General features: G+C 43.4%; 1 protein-coding gene across 1 annotated transcript in view; it reads left to right on the forward strand.

Annotated features, from left to right (window-relative positions):
* Window positions 1-15,853, forward strand: part of LOC126482033 (dynein axonemal heavy chain 6-like) — a 1,073,010-nt gene that overhangs the window by 999,309 nt on the left and 57,848 nt on the right. Inside the window, exon 124 of the mRNA XM_050106005.1 lies at window positions 4,911-5,114. Coding sequence (XP_049961962.1) covers window positions 4,911-5,114 — 204 coding nt within the window. The remainder of the gene's footprint in view (window positions 1-4,910; window positions 5,115-15,853) is intronic.

Below are 15,853 nucleotides of genomic sequence, written 5' to 3' on the forward strand. Positions count from 1 at the left end.
AGGGTATCAGACAGATGCCATATTCCTTGACTTCTGGGAAGTGTTTGACTCAGTGCCCCACTGCAGACTCCTAACTAAGGCACGAGCATATAGGATTGGTTCCCAAATATGTGAGTGGCTCAAAGACTTCTTAAGTAACAGAACCCAGTACATTGTCCTCATTGGTGAGTGTTCATCGGAGGTGAGGGTATCATCTGGAGTGTCCCAGGGAAGTGTAGTAGATCAGCTGTTGTTTTCTATCTACATAAATGTACTTTTGGATAGGGTGGATAGCAATGTGCGGCTGTTTGCTGATGATGCTGTGGTGTACGGGAAGGTGTTGTTGATGAGTGACTGTAGGAGAACACAAGATGACTTGGACAGGATTTGTGAGTGGTGTAAAGAATGGCAGCCAACTGTAAATGTAAACATAAATTAATGCAGACGAATAGGAAAAAGAATCCCGTAATGTTCGAATACTCCATTAGTAGTGTAGCGCTTGACCCAGTCACATCGATTAAATATTTGGGCGTAACATTGCAGAGCAATATGAAGTGGGACAAGCATGTAATGGCAGTTGTAAGGAAGGCGGATAGTTGTCTTCGGTTCAATGATAGAATTTTGGGAAGATGTGGTTCATTTGTAAAGGAGCCCACTTATAAAACACTAATACAACCTATTCTTGAGTACTGCTCGAGCGTTTCGGATCCCTATCAGGTTGGATTGAGGGAGGACATAGAAGCAATTCAGAGGCGGGCTGCTAGATTTGTTACTGGTAGGTTTGATCATTACAAAAGTGTTACGGAAATGCTTCAGGAACTTGGGTGGGAGTCTCTGGAGGAAAGGAGGCGTTTTTTTCCTGAATCGCTACTGAGGAAATTTAGAGAACCAGCATTTGAGGCTGACTGCAGTACAATTTTACTGTTGCCAACTTATATTTTGCAGAAACACCACAAAGATAAGATAAGAGAGATTAGGGCTCATACAGAGGCATATAGGCAGTCATATTTCCCTCGTTCCGTTTGAGAGTGGAACAGGGAGAGAAGATGCTAGTTGTGGTACGAGGTACCCTCCGCCAAGCACCATATGGTGGATTGTGGAGTATGTATGTAGATGTAGATATAGATATATGTACAGATTTGGATGTAAATTTTCTTGGAGAACCAGTATTGTATTATCTCATGTTTGGTTCTTTATTATGGCATAATGCCGTACGTGCTAGAAGATGAAAAGATGCACTTTTGAAATGCAGTGAACAGTTGAAACTAGCCAATAGCGTGGAATTAAACTCTTTGTTTCAAATAAATTTACTGCCTCAGTGGAAAAGATTAATAAAAGCCAAATTTCTTTAGTGAACCGACAAAAAATTGTTCTGCAAGGCACTGAATGTTTGACTGTCAGAAAGGTGGAAATAAAATCTGAAACTAATAACATATTTTAGCTTTCCATAATCATGTGAATGTATTTCAATTCACTTGATAGCTCTCAGCCACAAAAATTCGTTTTGTTTTCATTTGACGTCAGTGCAATAAACAAAGAGGAAACAGCAAAATCACTAAACGTAAACACGGGTCACGTAGATATTCCCCTTCCCACTACAACTCAGACTGCTCTGTGCATCAGCACTAGATCAACAATATTTCCGAACTGGAGCAATATTAGATAGTGGTTCCCCGCCCCCCCCCCCCCCCCCTTCCTCCCTCGAGCATTTGAGGTAGGACATCTTTCTGAAGAGTGTGATATATAAAACATGTTCAAGGAAATGTAGGACACGTTATTTAATCTTAAGTGCGCCATAGTGCTGTGCCGCACCTCTTCACACAGCATTCTTGTATCGCACGTCATTGTATTTCGCTCTGCAGAATTCAAACGTATAATATTTTGTAGTGGATGCAGTCAAACTATATTCAGTATAGTGGAAATTAAAATGTCCTGTGGTGTCTCTTCTGCTCCCAGTTGCCCAATTTTACAGAAAGAAAGAAAAGAAAAACCCTTGCAATTGGCATTGGATGGGATTATTTGTAACCCGGAGAACAAGAACTCTTCAGAAAATTTGCACTCTTTATTGCCTTTTAGCTAATACTTGCTTTTTTTTGTGTAACATAAAATTAAATATAGGATACATGAAACAAATAAAGATGAGTGACAAGCAAGACAGTACACATTTCTTCTATCTTTAAGTCCTAGATTTTTTTTCTCTCCAACCTTGCTACAGCTTTACATGATGTCCTTTCCTTTCTGTGAAAGGATCTGTTACCTCAAACTTCATCAAACGTTTTGCCACATGAAAAAATGAAATGTCATTGTCTAATACTGAAAAAGCTGTTAATACAAACAGTACCCGAGACTGGTGTGGTTTCTCAATTTGATTATGTTTATTTTGTCACTGTTTGCTAGATAAAATGAAACTGGCCTGTCTAATATTGCAGCAATTGTAACACACACCAAATAAACAGACTGTTTTAGCACAAATGGTCACTTTTTTTAACACAACAGAATATAATTCATGAAGTACCAATATCACATGCCTATTAGGCTTGCTACAAGCAAAAAGCTTTATGTTTGGAAATAGTTTCACATTTCATTCATACGCTCCAGCTTCTCGAACATGAGGATCAAAACGTAGTAGTACGAAATATTTATATAAATTTGGGATCGTCATATTCTTCCATAATTTGTGTGATGTACCCTTTTCTTCTCCTTCCTCATTCTAACAAACAATCTTGTCACCACTAATTCTGTAACTATTCCTGCCAGTGTCAAAACTTATTCTCTAGTTAATTTCACTAACCCTGCCACAATCAACTCCTTAGTTACCCCGCCTTTATTCTCCGGTTAGGCGTTATTACGTGTTCGTACGATGCGTTTTCCATGCTACTCCCAGAATAGAACTAAGGTGGCTGCTACTGAGGTCTTTACAACTGGCCATTACTAGTGTAGCAGTCTGGTCAAAAATTTTCTACCAAAATTTCATTTTCTTGAATACACCGATAAGATAATGTGTAATCTTTCTTACTAGTTATTCCTGTTAGTAGTTATTTCCACTCTGGTAGTCTGAATCTATGGATTTTGCTGGTAATTATAACAATGCTGATCATTCACAAACCCAGTCAATCACATAAACAAACAGTGATTGACATTCACCTGTTTGGCTCAACTCCTATAGCCCCCTCCCCTTCCATCTGCAGGAAAGTTTATTTCTAGATGTGATGGGGATTCCCCTGACAGAGACATGACATACACTGTGCACGCATTCAAAAATCAATTTATGATCCATTCAGAAATAAACTTAGAATATGTTCACAAACCAACAGGGATGCGTTTCAAAATCATATGAATAATCAATAGACTAACTTGCACTGGATATTAGGCGCTTTGTGAAACAAGGCTTTTTCCTCACGAATATGAATTCTTGCCGCCTGGGGCAGATATCCCAGTTTGCCCCCATTGAATCCGGCAGCATGGCGCCAGTAAAATTTTTGTGGGTATCATCTGGCTGCTTGCTGCCACTGCTTATACAGCTAACACCCACACTTCTGTAGTCAGAAACAGGAAAATGTACTACTCATGTGCAACTCAACTGCGCATGAGCATGAGCCCGATCACAACTGCCCAAATGAATCTAATGTAAAGAGTTGTGACATCACACTTGTCAGAGGCAATTTGTTGTTATTAAGCATTACACAGTCTTCCTAAAGCCTTTGACACATTTTGCTGCTGGCAGACAGTTATATGAATACTGTGTTTTGTTGTTGTATATGATGCATTTCCTTTGCAACTTAAGTTTTATTTTCATTTTTTTCTCTCTCTCTCTCTCTCGTTAATATGTGTGTGTGTGTGTGTGTGTGTGTGTGTGTGTGTGTGTGTGTGTGTGTGTGTGTGTGTGTGTCTTTTTTTTTTTTCCCTGCAGTATTATTCTGCAGTAGCAAGATACAGTAATATCCTTTGTTAGAGTATTGTTTCTTACTAGTCAAAATTACAAAAATTTAACTGAAAACTAAAACAAAATAAACAATTCTTGGAATTCTAAAAAAGACCCATGATTTTCCCAGTTTTCTCCCGGATGAAAAACTTCCCGGGTTTTTCCCAGATCTCCTGGTGGTCCTGGGTCGTATACACCCTGAGTCAATATATTTTCCACAGTATCATGAATTTGTTCTAAATTGTCATTTTCAATTAAAACTGAGGTGTCATCTCCGAATAAAATTGAGTGAACATCAATGCTTAAAGGTAAATCATTTGTACAGCAGAAAAAGATAAGGCCCTAAAATTAAGCCCTGCGGGACCGGTGCACAATAATTTTTTCTTTTATTTTTTTTTTTTAATTTTATTTTTTTTTTTCCAGTCCAAGAATGATTTTTTCCATTCGAATTTATAATAACTCTCTGTTTTCTTTCAGACAAATAAAATTTTATTCTGCTGCACACAACCAGCAAATAGTCTCAAATTGCTACCCACCCTATCCTGCCAATTATTTATATCCACAAAGAACAGAAGGTTTCTTCCCCCTGATCTCAGTCACTTCAAAATTCCATTGCCTTTTGTCTCCCATTATATTAATTATTAATTTTGAACCATGATAGCATACTGAAGAATGTCAAAAGCATTGTAATGCCCTTCCTCCCCACATTACTTTTATTACTGAATTGAACAATTGCCATGATAAGGCCCCCATCCCCTGAACTATAACATGCACTATAATTCTACATGTCTTCTTATCTCCAAACTTATTATGACCCACCTCATAAGAAATGTTGAACAATTATTGTAAACCAAACAACTTTTTCAGTAGTAAATATACCCAAAAGTATGAATAATAATTGATATCCAAAGTTATTCAATGTTTTGAAGAGATCTTCCTACATTAACTAAGAAACATTTGCAAAAGTTTTCTTGTGAAAATTGACAATTACCTCAATTTATTTTTGCAGACATGGTTAACAAGTGGACAGCCTATCTCATTCTGGATATCTGGCTTCTTTTTCCCACAAGGTTTTCTGACAGGTACTTTACAGACACATGCACGAAAATATGAACTGCCTATTGATCAACTGAAATTTGAGTTCACAGTACAAAAGGTGGTACTAGATCAGGAACTGCTGAAGGCAGCACACTATCAAGCAGAAGGAAAAGAGGTATGATAAATTGCTGTTCGTCAAAACAGTGTGATTAACAGTATAAAAATAATTTCGTCACTTGAGAAAGTAGAGTGAATTCAATAATATCATTATACAGATTATATTTTAGACTAATACAATAAACATTTATTATTCTGTATGCATCAAGTTAAATAGCTTTTAGTAGTTATCTTAATCTCCTATCTACTGTAGTGGATGCATTCATGTTATTTTGTTGATTTGGAGAAATAATTACACATTTTTTATAAGACTGGTTGCTTTGAAAATGTTTGAGTATAAGAAATTCATAAACAAACGTTGACACTGTTCAGTAAACACCATCTGAAGCACCATTTTGCTTCAAATTCTGTTTGGTTTTGTTTTTCAAAATAAAGGCTGAATATTTCACACAAACATACATAGATACAATATAAAGACTATTATGTGAACTGTTACTATATTTAGGAATGGTCACTTTCTTCATTTTCTTCAGCAGCAGTATAAATTTGAAGCGCTTGCTCATTGAACAGCTCAGATGACAAGTACAAGATGTAGTATGTCACACCATGCTGCCCCTGAGTAAGGTGAAAGGCTGTATAGTTACTGATGTTAGGGAATAACACACAATTAGCCTGTTGTATGGACTACCACAGGGATTGCAGTTACATGTTCAGTTACTTTAAATAGAACATTTTCAGCTAGGTTTGACTTCTGTCAGTGTGAATACCAAATTACTGTAACCAGTCACATTTAATATACTTTCCACTGTGTGCTTCATAGGATTGTACCTCCATCATCAGATGGATTTATGTCAGTTAATAAGGTACCCATGGATGATAAGTCAGCACATTTGATTGCCACATGGAGGGTTAGGTTTAAGTGCCAATACACCTGGGGATATTTCCTTGGAGGGAGGACGGGAATGCAGAGCACTCAGCCTTATAGGGTCAACTGAGGAGCTACTTTAATGAGAAGTAGTGGTTCCAAGGTCTCAAAAGCTGGTAACAGCCTCGAGAGCTGTCTGCTGACCCCATGCCCTCCACACCATAACCAAATGTCACCATAAGGCACAGCATGAAATGGCAACAAGTCAGCATCAAGTGTTCCTCTGAGATTAATCAAGGAGGAAACAAATAAATAAATAAATAAGGCATAGTCTTAGGTCTCACTGTTGGGTAACCTATGGCATTGTATTTTAGTGGTCACAGGCTGATGATGAAGAAGAAGGTACAATAAATGTGACTGGTTACAGTCATTAATGGATTCAAAGACTCATTTACATTTTACATTTCCAACTGGTTAAGTTCAAGCTTGAGACCAATTTTAACCATGATGGAGTATAAAAAAAAAGTGGTCACTGTTACCAATTTGAGAATAATGCATACCTTGTAGATTTATACACAATAAAGACCTGGTGAGAAATTAACTGAAAGCAATTGGCACAAATCCTCTGATAATGCTTGGTGAGATCATGTGACAGTGTCCCGAACTTTAAAACAATATTCTGTGAAACAGCAATTCAATTCAAAAATGTTATTGGCATAAGGTAAAGTGATACTAAAATAGATAGCTCACAAAAAACATGATCTCCATGTGAGACCTCTCGACAGGACTTTCTTAGCAATGGTGCCTGCTGTGGAAAAAGAATAACCTGACCAATATGGAGCTGTTTCGTCAGACAGCTATAACAAAGACATTGTCATACAGCACCGATGGACTTCAGAAATTTCCACATCTTCACAGAACTCCTTGTACGTTGTTATGCCAACTTAACCAATCACACATTTCTTGGAAAGACAATGACATGGGGCCCACCAAGGGAACTCATTTGTGCAGTAAATGAAAGATATCAGAATGTGCCTCTAACAAAAGAATGCATCCCAGCTTTGCAGGTGTGCTAACTGAAAGGTGTTGAATGTATAAGACCCTATCTTTTTTGCTTCAACAAATAATATAAACAATGGAAGGGTGGGGAGATTGCCATGGAGCCATCATTTTCTTTCCTCAATACGTATGTAAGCTGTATCAATTCACCACTCATCAATATAATCTGTCTCACATCAACATCATTCCACTGTTTGCATTCATACAACAAATCTCTTCATCACTCATCTACATCCTCATACCTTCAGCATCATAAAAACCCACAATATCTCCACAATTTTTATCATTCAGGTCGAAGTTATCTGGACACGTTTAACAGGGCTAGGAGAAATAAAGTTAATTGTTGGGTGTTATTACCGGCCACCAGGTTCCGCCGTGACAGTTCTAGAATAATTCAAAGGGAGTCTACACTCTGTATCGCAGAAGTACCCGGATCATGCTATATTAGCCGGAGGCGACTTCAACCTATCTAGTATAGACTGGGATGTCTATGGATTCATTACAGGTGGTACAGACAAGCCGTCGTGTGAATTACTTTTGAACACATAACCCGAAAACTGTCTTGAGCAGCTAAATCAACAGCCAATGCGTAACGGAAATATTTTAGATCTGGTAGCCGTGAACAGACCAGACCTCATTGACGATGTCAGTGTTGAGACAGGGATTAGTTATCATGATGTTGTCATTACGACTATGGTTACAAAAGTTAAAAAGTTGGTCAAGAAGGCTAGGAGAATATTCTTACTAGAAAGAGCAGATAAGCAGTTGTTACCATCCCACTTAGTAAATGAATTGACTTCATTTACTTCCAGTACAATGCCCCCCAGGGGCTCAGCATTCATTTGCTGAGTACGGGCTTGGCGACCCCGGGGTCCTGAGCTGGGGACTGGTCAGCGCCGCCAGTCTCCTGTCACCGTAACCCCTGGACATGCTTCAGCGACCACCGCATGGCGCGGCGGTGGAATGTTGTGTGCTGCGGCGAATGGTAATCTTGGCTTGACCGCCTGGATTGCGAGGAAGGTAAACCTCTATAAAAACCCCTCAATCTTACAGTGTGCTACGCGCCTATAAGATGCATGGCTGTTGGGGTGGAACAGTCGCAAGCGGGCAACCTCTGGGGCACCTGCCGCGCCTCAGTTGTATAAGGCTTACCTAGGCACGCGGGGCTCTGTCTAGGTTGACTTCTATTTCCCTAGCTGCTCGTGGGACCGAGATGGAACCCTCGAACTTTTATTCTTCTCCTGCCAGCGGAAAGGGTGGACCGCTGGTGGGTTCTAACACCCAATCCAACAAGAGGGCTCGTGTAGCCAGTCCTCCTGATTCAGGTAGTAGTAACAGAACGCATGCTGCTTCGCAGAATGTGTTTTTCATAATTAAAAGAAAAGATGGGAGCTTTGAAAAAGTTTCACCATTTTATATACAGAAGGGCTTAGAAGGTATTGCTGGCACATTAAAATCTGTAAAGCGCTTGCGAAATGGCACCTTGTTGGTTGAAACATCTAGCTTCCAGCAGGTCCAGAACCTTCAGAAGGCACAATTTCTTGGGGAGTTTGCGATAGAGACTGAATTTCACAACACCTTGAACTACAGCAAGGGTGTTGTGACTTGCAGAGATCTCGTTGACATCCCCCAAGACGAACTGAAAGCTGAATGGTCCCGGGAAGGAATTGTCGACGTGCAACACATTATGAAACAGGTGGATGGTGCTCTCATAAAGACTGACTCATTGATCCTTACATTTAACAGCACCAAATTGCCAGAGCATGTGAAGGCATGTTTCCTACGTCTCAGTGTACGGCCTTATTACCCCAACCCCATGCGGTGTTTTAAATGCCAACACTTTGGACACACTACTCTCAGCTGTAGAGGGGAAGCCACTTGCGGGAATTGTGGTAAAGCCGCCCATGAGGGAGTTGGTTGCTCCTCTCCTCCCAAGTGTGTCAACTGCTCTGGGGATCACCCTGTGTGGAGTAGGGAATGCAGAGTTTTCCTTGAGGAACGGAAGATCCAGGAACTAAAAACTACAAAACGCATCCCGTATGGTGAGGCAAAGAAAATCTACAAGTCCATGCAGCCGCCCACGTTCACTGCTTCCTTTTCTTCCGTTCTCAAACAACCAGTCTTGAAAACCAATGCCGCTACACAAACGGAGGTTGCTACTGTCAGCACTAGCACCTGTGCTTGTCAATGTACGTGTGCTGCTGCCATTCCTGTGAAGCCTGCTGCTCCCCCCGGCCTTCTGACCAGGCCATGGTAGCTGACATCATGGAATTTCCTGCCCCTTCCCTGGTCCAGTCTTGTGCACCACCCAGCACTGCTACACCCCCTACTGCTTCTGAGGTTTGGCTCCAGTGCCACGTCAGGCCAGAACATCGAAGCCAAAGACAAAGGTGAAGACTCGCCCACTAAAGGAGACTGCAGTTATACAGTTTCCTGATGTGGATGTCATTCCCTCTGATGTCTCTCTCGACTCCTCTTCTGCGGCGATGGAGGTTGATGTCAGACTGGGGCAATCATCTCGCCCCAAAACTGAGCCTCCACCTGTTGTGGGCTCTCCTCCCCAACAGAAAGTGAGAATGAAGGTACTCCCACCCTGATAGATGGCTCCCATTATACAGTGGAACATGAATGGATTCCGGGCACATGTGGAGGAACTGAACCTCCTAACTCGGCAACGCCCCCTGTGCTTGTGTTTACAGGAAACGCATTTAAAACCATCTGATGCTCCTGTACTAAGGGGCTATACGTCATATCGCAAAGATGACCTGACTGGAGAGAGGGCCAAAGGCGGAGTTGCTGTGTTTGTCAATAATGACCACCACTCCCCTGCTCTCCCCCTGGATACTGACCTGCAAGCAGTTGCAGTTGAAATTTCTTCACCTCGGAGGCTTACCGTTTGCTCCCTTTATTTACCCCCTCTGGATGCAATGACCTTAGACGCTCTCACAGATCTTATTGACCAACTCCCCCGCCCATTTCTTCTCCTGGGAGACTTCAATGCCCATCATGTCCTGTGGGGCTCCACTTCTCTTTGCGCTCGAGGTCGAATTTTGGAGAGCCTCCTAACATCTCAAGTGTTGTGCATCCTCAACACAGGTACTCCGACTCATTTCTCTACTGCTACAGGGTTATTCTCAGCCATTGACCTATCTTTCTGCTCTCCAACCCTCACCGACTCTGTTCACTGGGAGGTCATTGACGACCTTCATTCCAGCGATCACTTCCCTATCTGCATTCATCTCCTGGATCGTGTATTGCTGGAGCCGCGGCCACCATCGTGGATGATTGGCAGGGCTAACTGGCCACTGTTCACTCGGTTGGCTGTCTTTGACCGCCACAATAACGTACAGGAATGGGTGGATCACATCACGTTTGTGGTCCATCATGCTGCTGACCTGTCCATACCACAGACTTCTGGCACTCCTAAGCGGCGCCTTGTGCCTTGGTGGACAGAAGAGTGCCGTTCAGCCATCCGGGACAGGCGTGCGGCTCTTCGCCGATTTAAATGCCGCCCAACAGCGGTCAATCTTACCGCCTTTCGACTCGCGAGAGCCAGGGCACGGCATGTCATTAAAGAGAGCAAGAAAAGGTCATGGCAGGAGTTCCTGGACTCCATCAACCGTTCCACTTGTTCCACAAGAGTATGGGAAGCCATCCGGAGGATTTCCGGTAAACATAGCCGTTTACCAATAGCAGCAGTCCTCAACCAGGGATGCCTCCAAACGACACCCAGAGCCATTGGTCAGACACTGGCAGAGCATTTTGCACAAATTACTGCCACTGCAAATCAGGATCCAGCGTTTCGTCGCTACCGTGCGACTGTCGAAAGAGCGACCTTGGACTTTCGGTCGAACAGTTCTGAGGCCTACAATTCCCCTTTCTCCATGTGGGAACTTCAATCGGCACTTACTGAGACTTCTGACACTGCACCAGGTTACGACCGCATCCGGTACTCCATGCTTCGACATCTGCCAGCGGCGTCAAAGGAAATCCTCCTCGAATGTTTTAATCTCATATCGCAGACAGGAGTGTTCCCCACCTCGTGGAGGGAGGCAATTCTCATCCCTCTCCTCAAACCAGGAAAGGACCGCACATGTCCCGGTAGTTATCGTAGTATCGCCTTGACAAGCTGTGTCGGAAAGACCCTGGAACAGATGGTTAACCGGCGTCTGGTCTGGCTGTTAGAGACCAGACAGCTCCTTAGCTGCTTTCAGTGTGGATTCTGAAAATTTCGGTCCACGGTCGACAACCTGACCCTCCTAGAGGCGGCTATTCAGCAGGCTTTTCTCCGTCAGCATCACTGTATCGGTATCTTCTTTGATATCAGTAAGGCATATGATACTACTTGGAGACACTGTATTCTTGCACAAATGCATCAATGGGGTTTTCGTGGCCGCCTCCCCATTTTCATTCGGTCTTTCCTGTCTCAGCGGTTTTTTCGGACCCGCGTTGGTAACACACTGTCTGATCGCTTTGAGCAAGAGAACGGTGTCCCCGAGGGCAGTGTTTTAAGCATTACCCTCTTTGCCATAGCCATCAACAGTATAATGTCTACAGTGAGGAGTCCAGTACAGTGCTCCTTATTTGTGGACGACTTTGCTGTTTTCTGTTCCTCCTCCAGTGTTGCAACCGTGAGCCATCAGTTGCAGCTAACAGTGCGGCGGTTAGAGGAGTGGGCTGCAAAGACGGGTTTTCAGTTTTCTGCCAAAAAGTGTGTTTGTGTTCATTTTAATCGTTCTCGTCATCTTTTTACTTTGCCTGCCTTGCATATGGGGGATACTGTACTACATTTTAGAGAGACAGTGCGGTTTCTGGCCCTAATTTTTGACTCCAGGTTGTCATGGCTGCCACACCTACGTGACTTGAAAGCCAGAACGCTGAAGGCACTGAACATCCTCAAGTGCCTCAGCCACAGGTCTTGGGGCGCGGACAGGGCGCGTCTCCTACAGTTTTATGGAGCTTTTGTGCGTTCACGGCTGGACTATGGGTGCACAGTATATGGGTCAGCGAGGCCATCTTATTTGCGGATCCTTGACGCTGTTCACCATGCTGGGATCCGACTGGCCACAGGTGCTTATCGGACCAGTCCCGTACCCAGCCTCTGTGCTGAGTCTGGCGAACCGCCACTTACCATCCAGCGGCAGCTCCTGCTGGTGCGCCAGGCTTGTAAGTTTCTTGCAGCTCCCAGATCGCCTGCTCACCATCTTGTTGCCCATCCACCTCTAGACCGCCTTTTTTCCCGCCGTCCCCGGGCTACGTTGCCGTTTGGGATCCGTGTGCAACGTGTACTAGAGTCCCTCGGTGTGGAGTCTGTACAACCCCAAATCCAAGGTTTTAACCACCTGCCACCCTGGTTACTGAAGAGGCCCGGAGTGATTTTAGATTTATTGCAGTACAAGAGAGATTGCACTCCTGCCACCGTTTTTAATGCAGCATTTTCTGCCATTTTATCTGAGCACCTCGACTATGTAGCTGTTTTTACGGATGGGTCTAAACAAGGGGATTCTGTTGCTTGCTCAGTTGTTTTTCCATATCGTGTCCTGAAGGTCCGACTGCCTCAGACTTTTACTGTCTTTGATGCAGAATTGTCTGCAATCTTGCGGGCACTGGAGCACACGAGACATTCTTCCTCTCCTAAATTTCTTGTCTGTTCCGATTCACTCAGTGCCCTTCACTCATTGCAACGTTTGTATCCGGCAGACAAAATTGTCCAGACCATCCAGGTTGCCCTCCTCCGACTACAGCGACTGGGGAAGGTTGTAGCTTACTGCTGGGTTCTGGGGCATGTCGGCATTGCTGGGAATGAAAGGGCAGATCTCGCAGCCAAGGAGGCGTGCCTCACCCCACAAGTATCTCAGTGTGCTATCCCCTTGCACGCACTCACCTCGCTGTTGAGCTCACGGGTCATGCGTCGGTGGGAGGATGAGTGGCTGGAACTGACTGACAATAAGCTCCGTATAGTCAAGCCCACAACGCGTGTGTGGTGTACTTCCTTTCAGGCCCGTCGACGGGACGGGGTTCTCCTCACTCGGCTTCGAATAGGCCACAGCCCTATGATGCATGGCTTCCTGCTCCGGCGAGAGGACCCTCCAATGTGTGGTGCTTGCGGTGTCGAGGTCACTGTGCGCCACGTTTTATTGGATTGCGTTTTATTTTCTGACCAGCGGGTCGCGGCTGACTTGCCAGGGGACCCGCCATCTCTTTTAGGCAACACTCAGACGAATGTGGCTAAAGTTTTAAAGTTCTGTGCCCTGTCAAACGTTTTTACAAAGATTTTAGGGAGAGGATTTTAATTTTCTCACTGTGTGACTAGCTCGCCCATATTTTATGTAAGTGGCCAGCCAATAACAATTTCCTGTGACATTCTTGTTGCTATGTTTCCCCTTTCCGTAGGTTTTACTTTCTTAGGTAGCATTTTCCTTCTTTTCCTGCTTTGTTTGAGTGTGTGCTTCAGTTTTCTTAGGTCTGTCCACGTTCGTTCCTTTTAATGTGTGTCAGGGCGCTGATGACCTCGATGTTGAGCGCCCATAAGCCCCAACACACCACCACCACCACCAGTACAATGGACGTGGAAGTATTATGGGCAAATTTTAAACACATTGTAAATCACGCATTGGACAAGTATGTGCCGAAATAGTGGTTTAACAGTGCAATTCGGAGAATGCTCAGGAAGCAAAGGCAGTTACACTCGCGGTACAAGAAAGATCGGGAGAATGACAGGCTAAAGTTAGTAGAGATTCGTACTGCTGTGAAAAAGAGTGATGCGTGAAGCATTCAACCACTACCACCATTATACCTTAGCAAAAGATCTTGCTGATAACCCAAGGAAATTCTGGCCTTATGTAAAATCGGTAAGCGGGTCGAAGGCTTCCATCCAGTCACTCACTGATCAGTCTGGTCTGGCAACAGAAGACAGCAAAACGAAAGCTGAAATTTTAAATTTAGCATTTGAGAAATCTTTCACGCAGGAGAATCGTATAAACATACCGCCGTTTGAGTCTCGTACAGATTCCCGTATGGAGGACATAGTGATAGACATCCCTGGGATTGTGGAGCAGCTGAATGGGTTGAAAACAAATAAATCGCCAGGTCCTGATGGGATTCCAACTTGGTTTTACAGAGAGTACTCTACTGCCCTGGCTCCTTTCTTAGCTTGCATTTTTCGTGAATCTCTTGCCCAACGTAAAGTCCTGAGCAACTGGAAAAAAACACAGGTGACGCCTGTTTATAAGAAGGGTAGAAGGACGGATCCTCAAAATTACAGACCAATATCCTTAACATCGGTTTGTTGCAGGATTCTTGAACGTAGTCTCAGTTCGAATATAATTAATTTCCTTGAGACAGAGAAGTTGCTGTCCATGCGTCAGCACAGCTTTAGGAAGCATTGCTCCTGTGAAACGCAACTCGCCCTTTTTACACACGATATCTTGTGAACCATGGATGAAGGGTATCAGACGGATGCCATATTCCTTGACTTCCAGAAAGTGTTTGATCGGTGCCCCACTGCAGACTCCTAACTAAGGTACAAGCATACGGGATTGGTTCCCAAGTATGTGAGTGGCTTGAAGACTTCTTAAGTAATAGAACCCTCAATGGTGAGTGTTCATCGGAGGTGAGGGTATCATCTGGAGTGCCCTGGGGAGGTGTAATAGGTCCACTGTTGTTTTCTATCTACATAAATGATCTTTTGGATAGGGTGGATAGCAATGTGCGGCTGTTTGCTGATGATGCTATGGTGTACGGGAAGGTGTTGTCATTGAGTGACTGTAGGAGGATACAAGATGACTTGGACAGGATTTGTGATTGGTGTAAGGAATGGCAGCTAACTCTAAATATAGATAAATGTAAATTAATGCCAATGAATAGGAAAAAGAATCCTGTAATGTCTGAATACTCCATTAGTAGTGTAGCGCTTGACACAGTAATGTCAATTAAATATTTGGGCGTAACATTGCAGAGCGATATGAAATGGGACAAGCACGTAATGGCAGTTGTGGGGAACACGGATAGTCGTCTTCGGTTCATTGGTAGAATTTTGGGAAGATGTGGTTCATTTGTAAAGGATCCCACTTATAAAACACTAATACAACCTATTCTTGAGTACTGCTTGAGCATTTGGGATCCCTATCAGGTCGGATTGAGGGAGGACATAGAAGCAACACAGAGGCGGGCTGCTACATTTGTTACTTGTAGGTTGGATCATCACGTGAGTGTTATGGATATGCTTCAGGAACTCGGGTGGGAGCCTCTAGAGGAAAGGAGGCATTCTTTTCATGAATCGCTACTGATGAAATTTAGAGAACCAGCATTTGAGGCTGACTGCAGTACAACTTTACTGCCGCCAACTTACATTTCGCGGAAAGACCACAAAGATAAGATAAGAGAGATTAGGGCTCATACAGAGGCATATAGGCAGTCATTTTTCCCTCGATCTGTTTGGGAGTGGAACAGGGAGAGAAGATGCTAGTTGTGGTACGAGGTACCCTCCGCCATGCACCGTATGATGGATTGCGGAGTACGTATGTAGATGAAGATGTAGATGAATTTACATCATCATTAACTTCAACACATCACTTCAAAACTTCATCATTACTTCTGTTATTGTATCAAAGAATTCAATCAAGAAAACTAATAAATTATGAGACAGAAGTGCTGGGCATAACATCCCTTCAGGAGAACTGCCAGCAGACACAACTAAAACAAAATTTTACATGCTTCCTAGCTTTTGGAACTAATCATTCATTCCTCATGGAGAAGAGACTGAGAGGTTGGCAAAGTTTTAAAAGAAAGACAGGACACTCAGAATCCAGGATGAGCGGGAGGCATCTACATATAGACAGTGAGAATGAGGGTAAACAAAAATTAGTACATCA

This window comes from Schistocerca serialis, chromosome 5, assembly GCF_023864345.2.
Source record: "Schistocerca serialis cubense isolate TAMUIC-IGC-003099 chromosome 5, iqSchSeri2.2, whole genome shotgun sequence".
NCBI lineage: Eukaryota > Metazoa > Arthropoda > Insecta > Orthoptera > Acrididae > Schistocerca > Schistocerca serialis.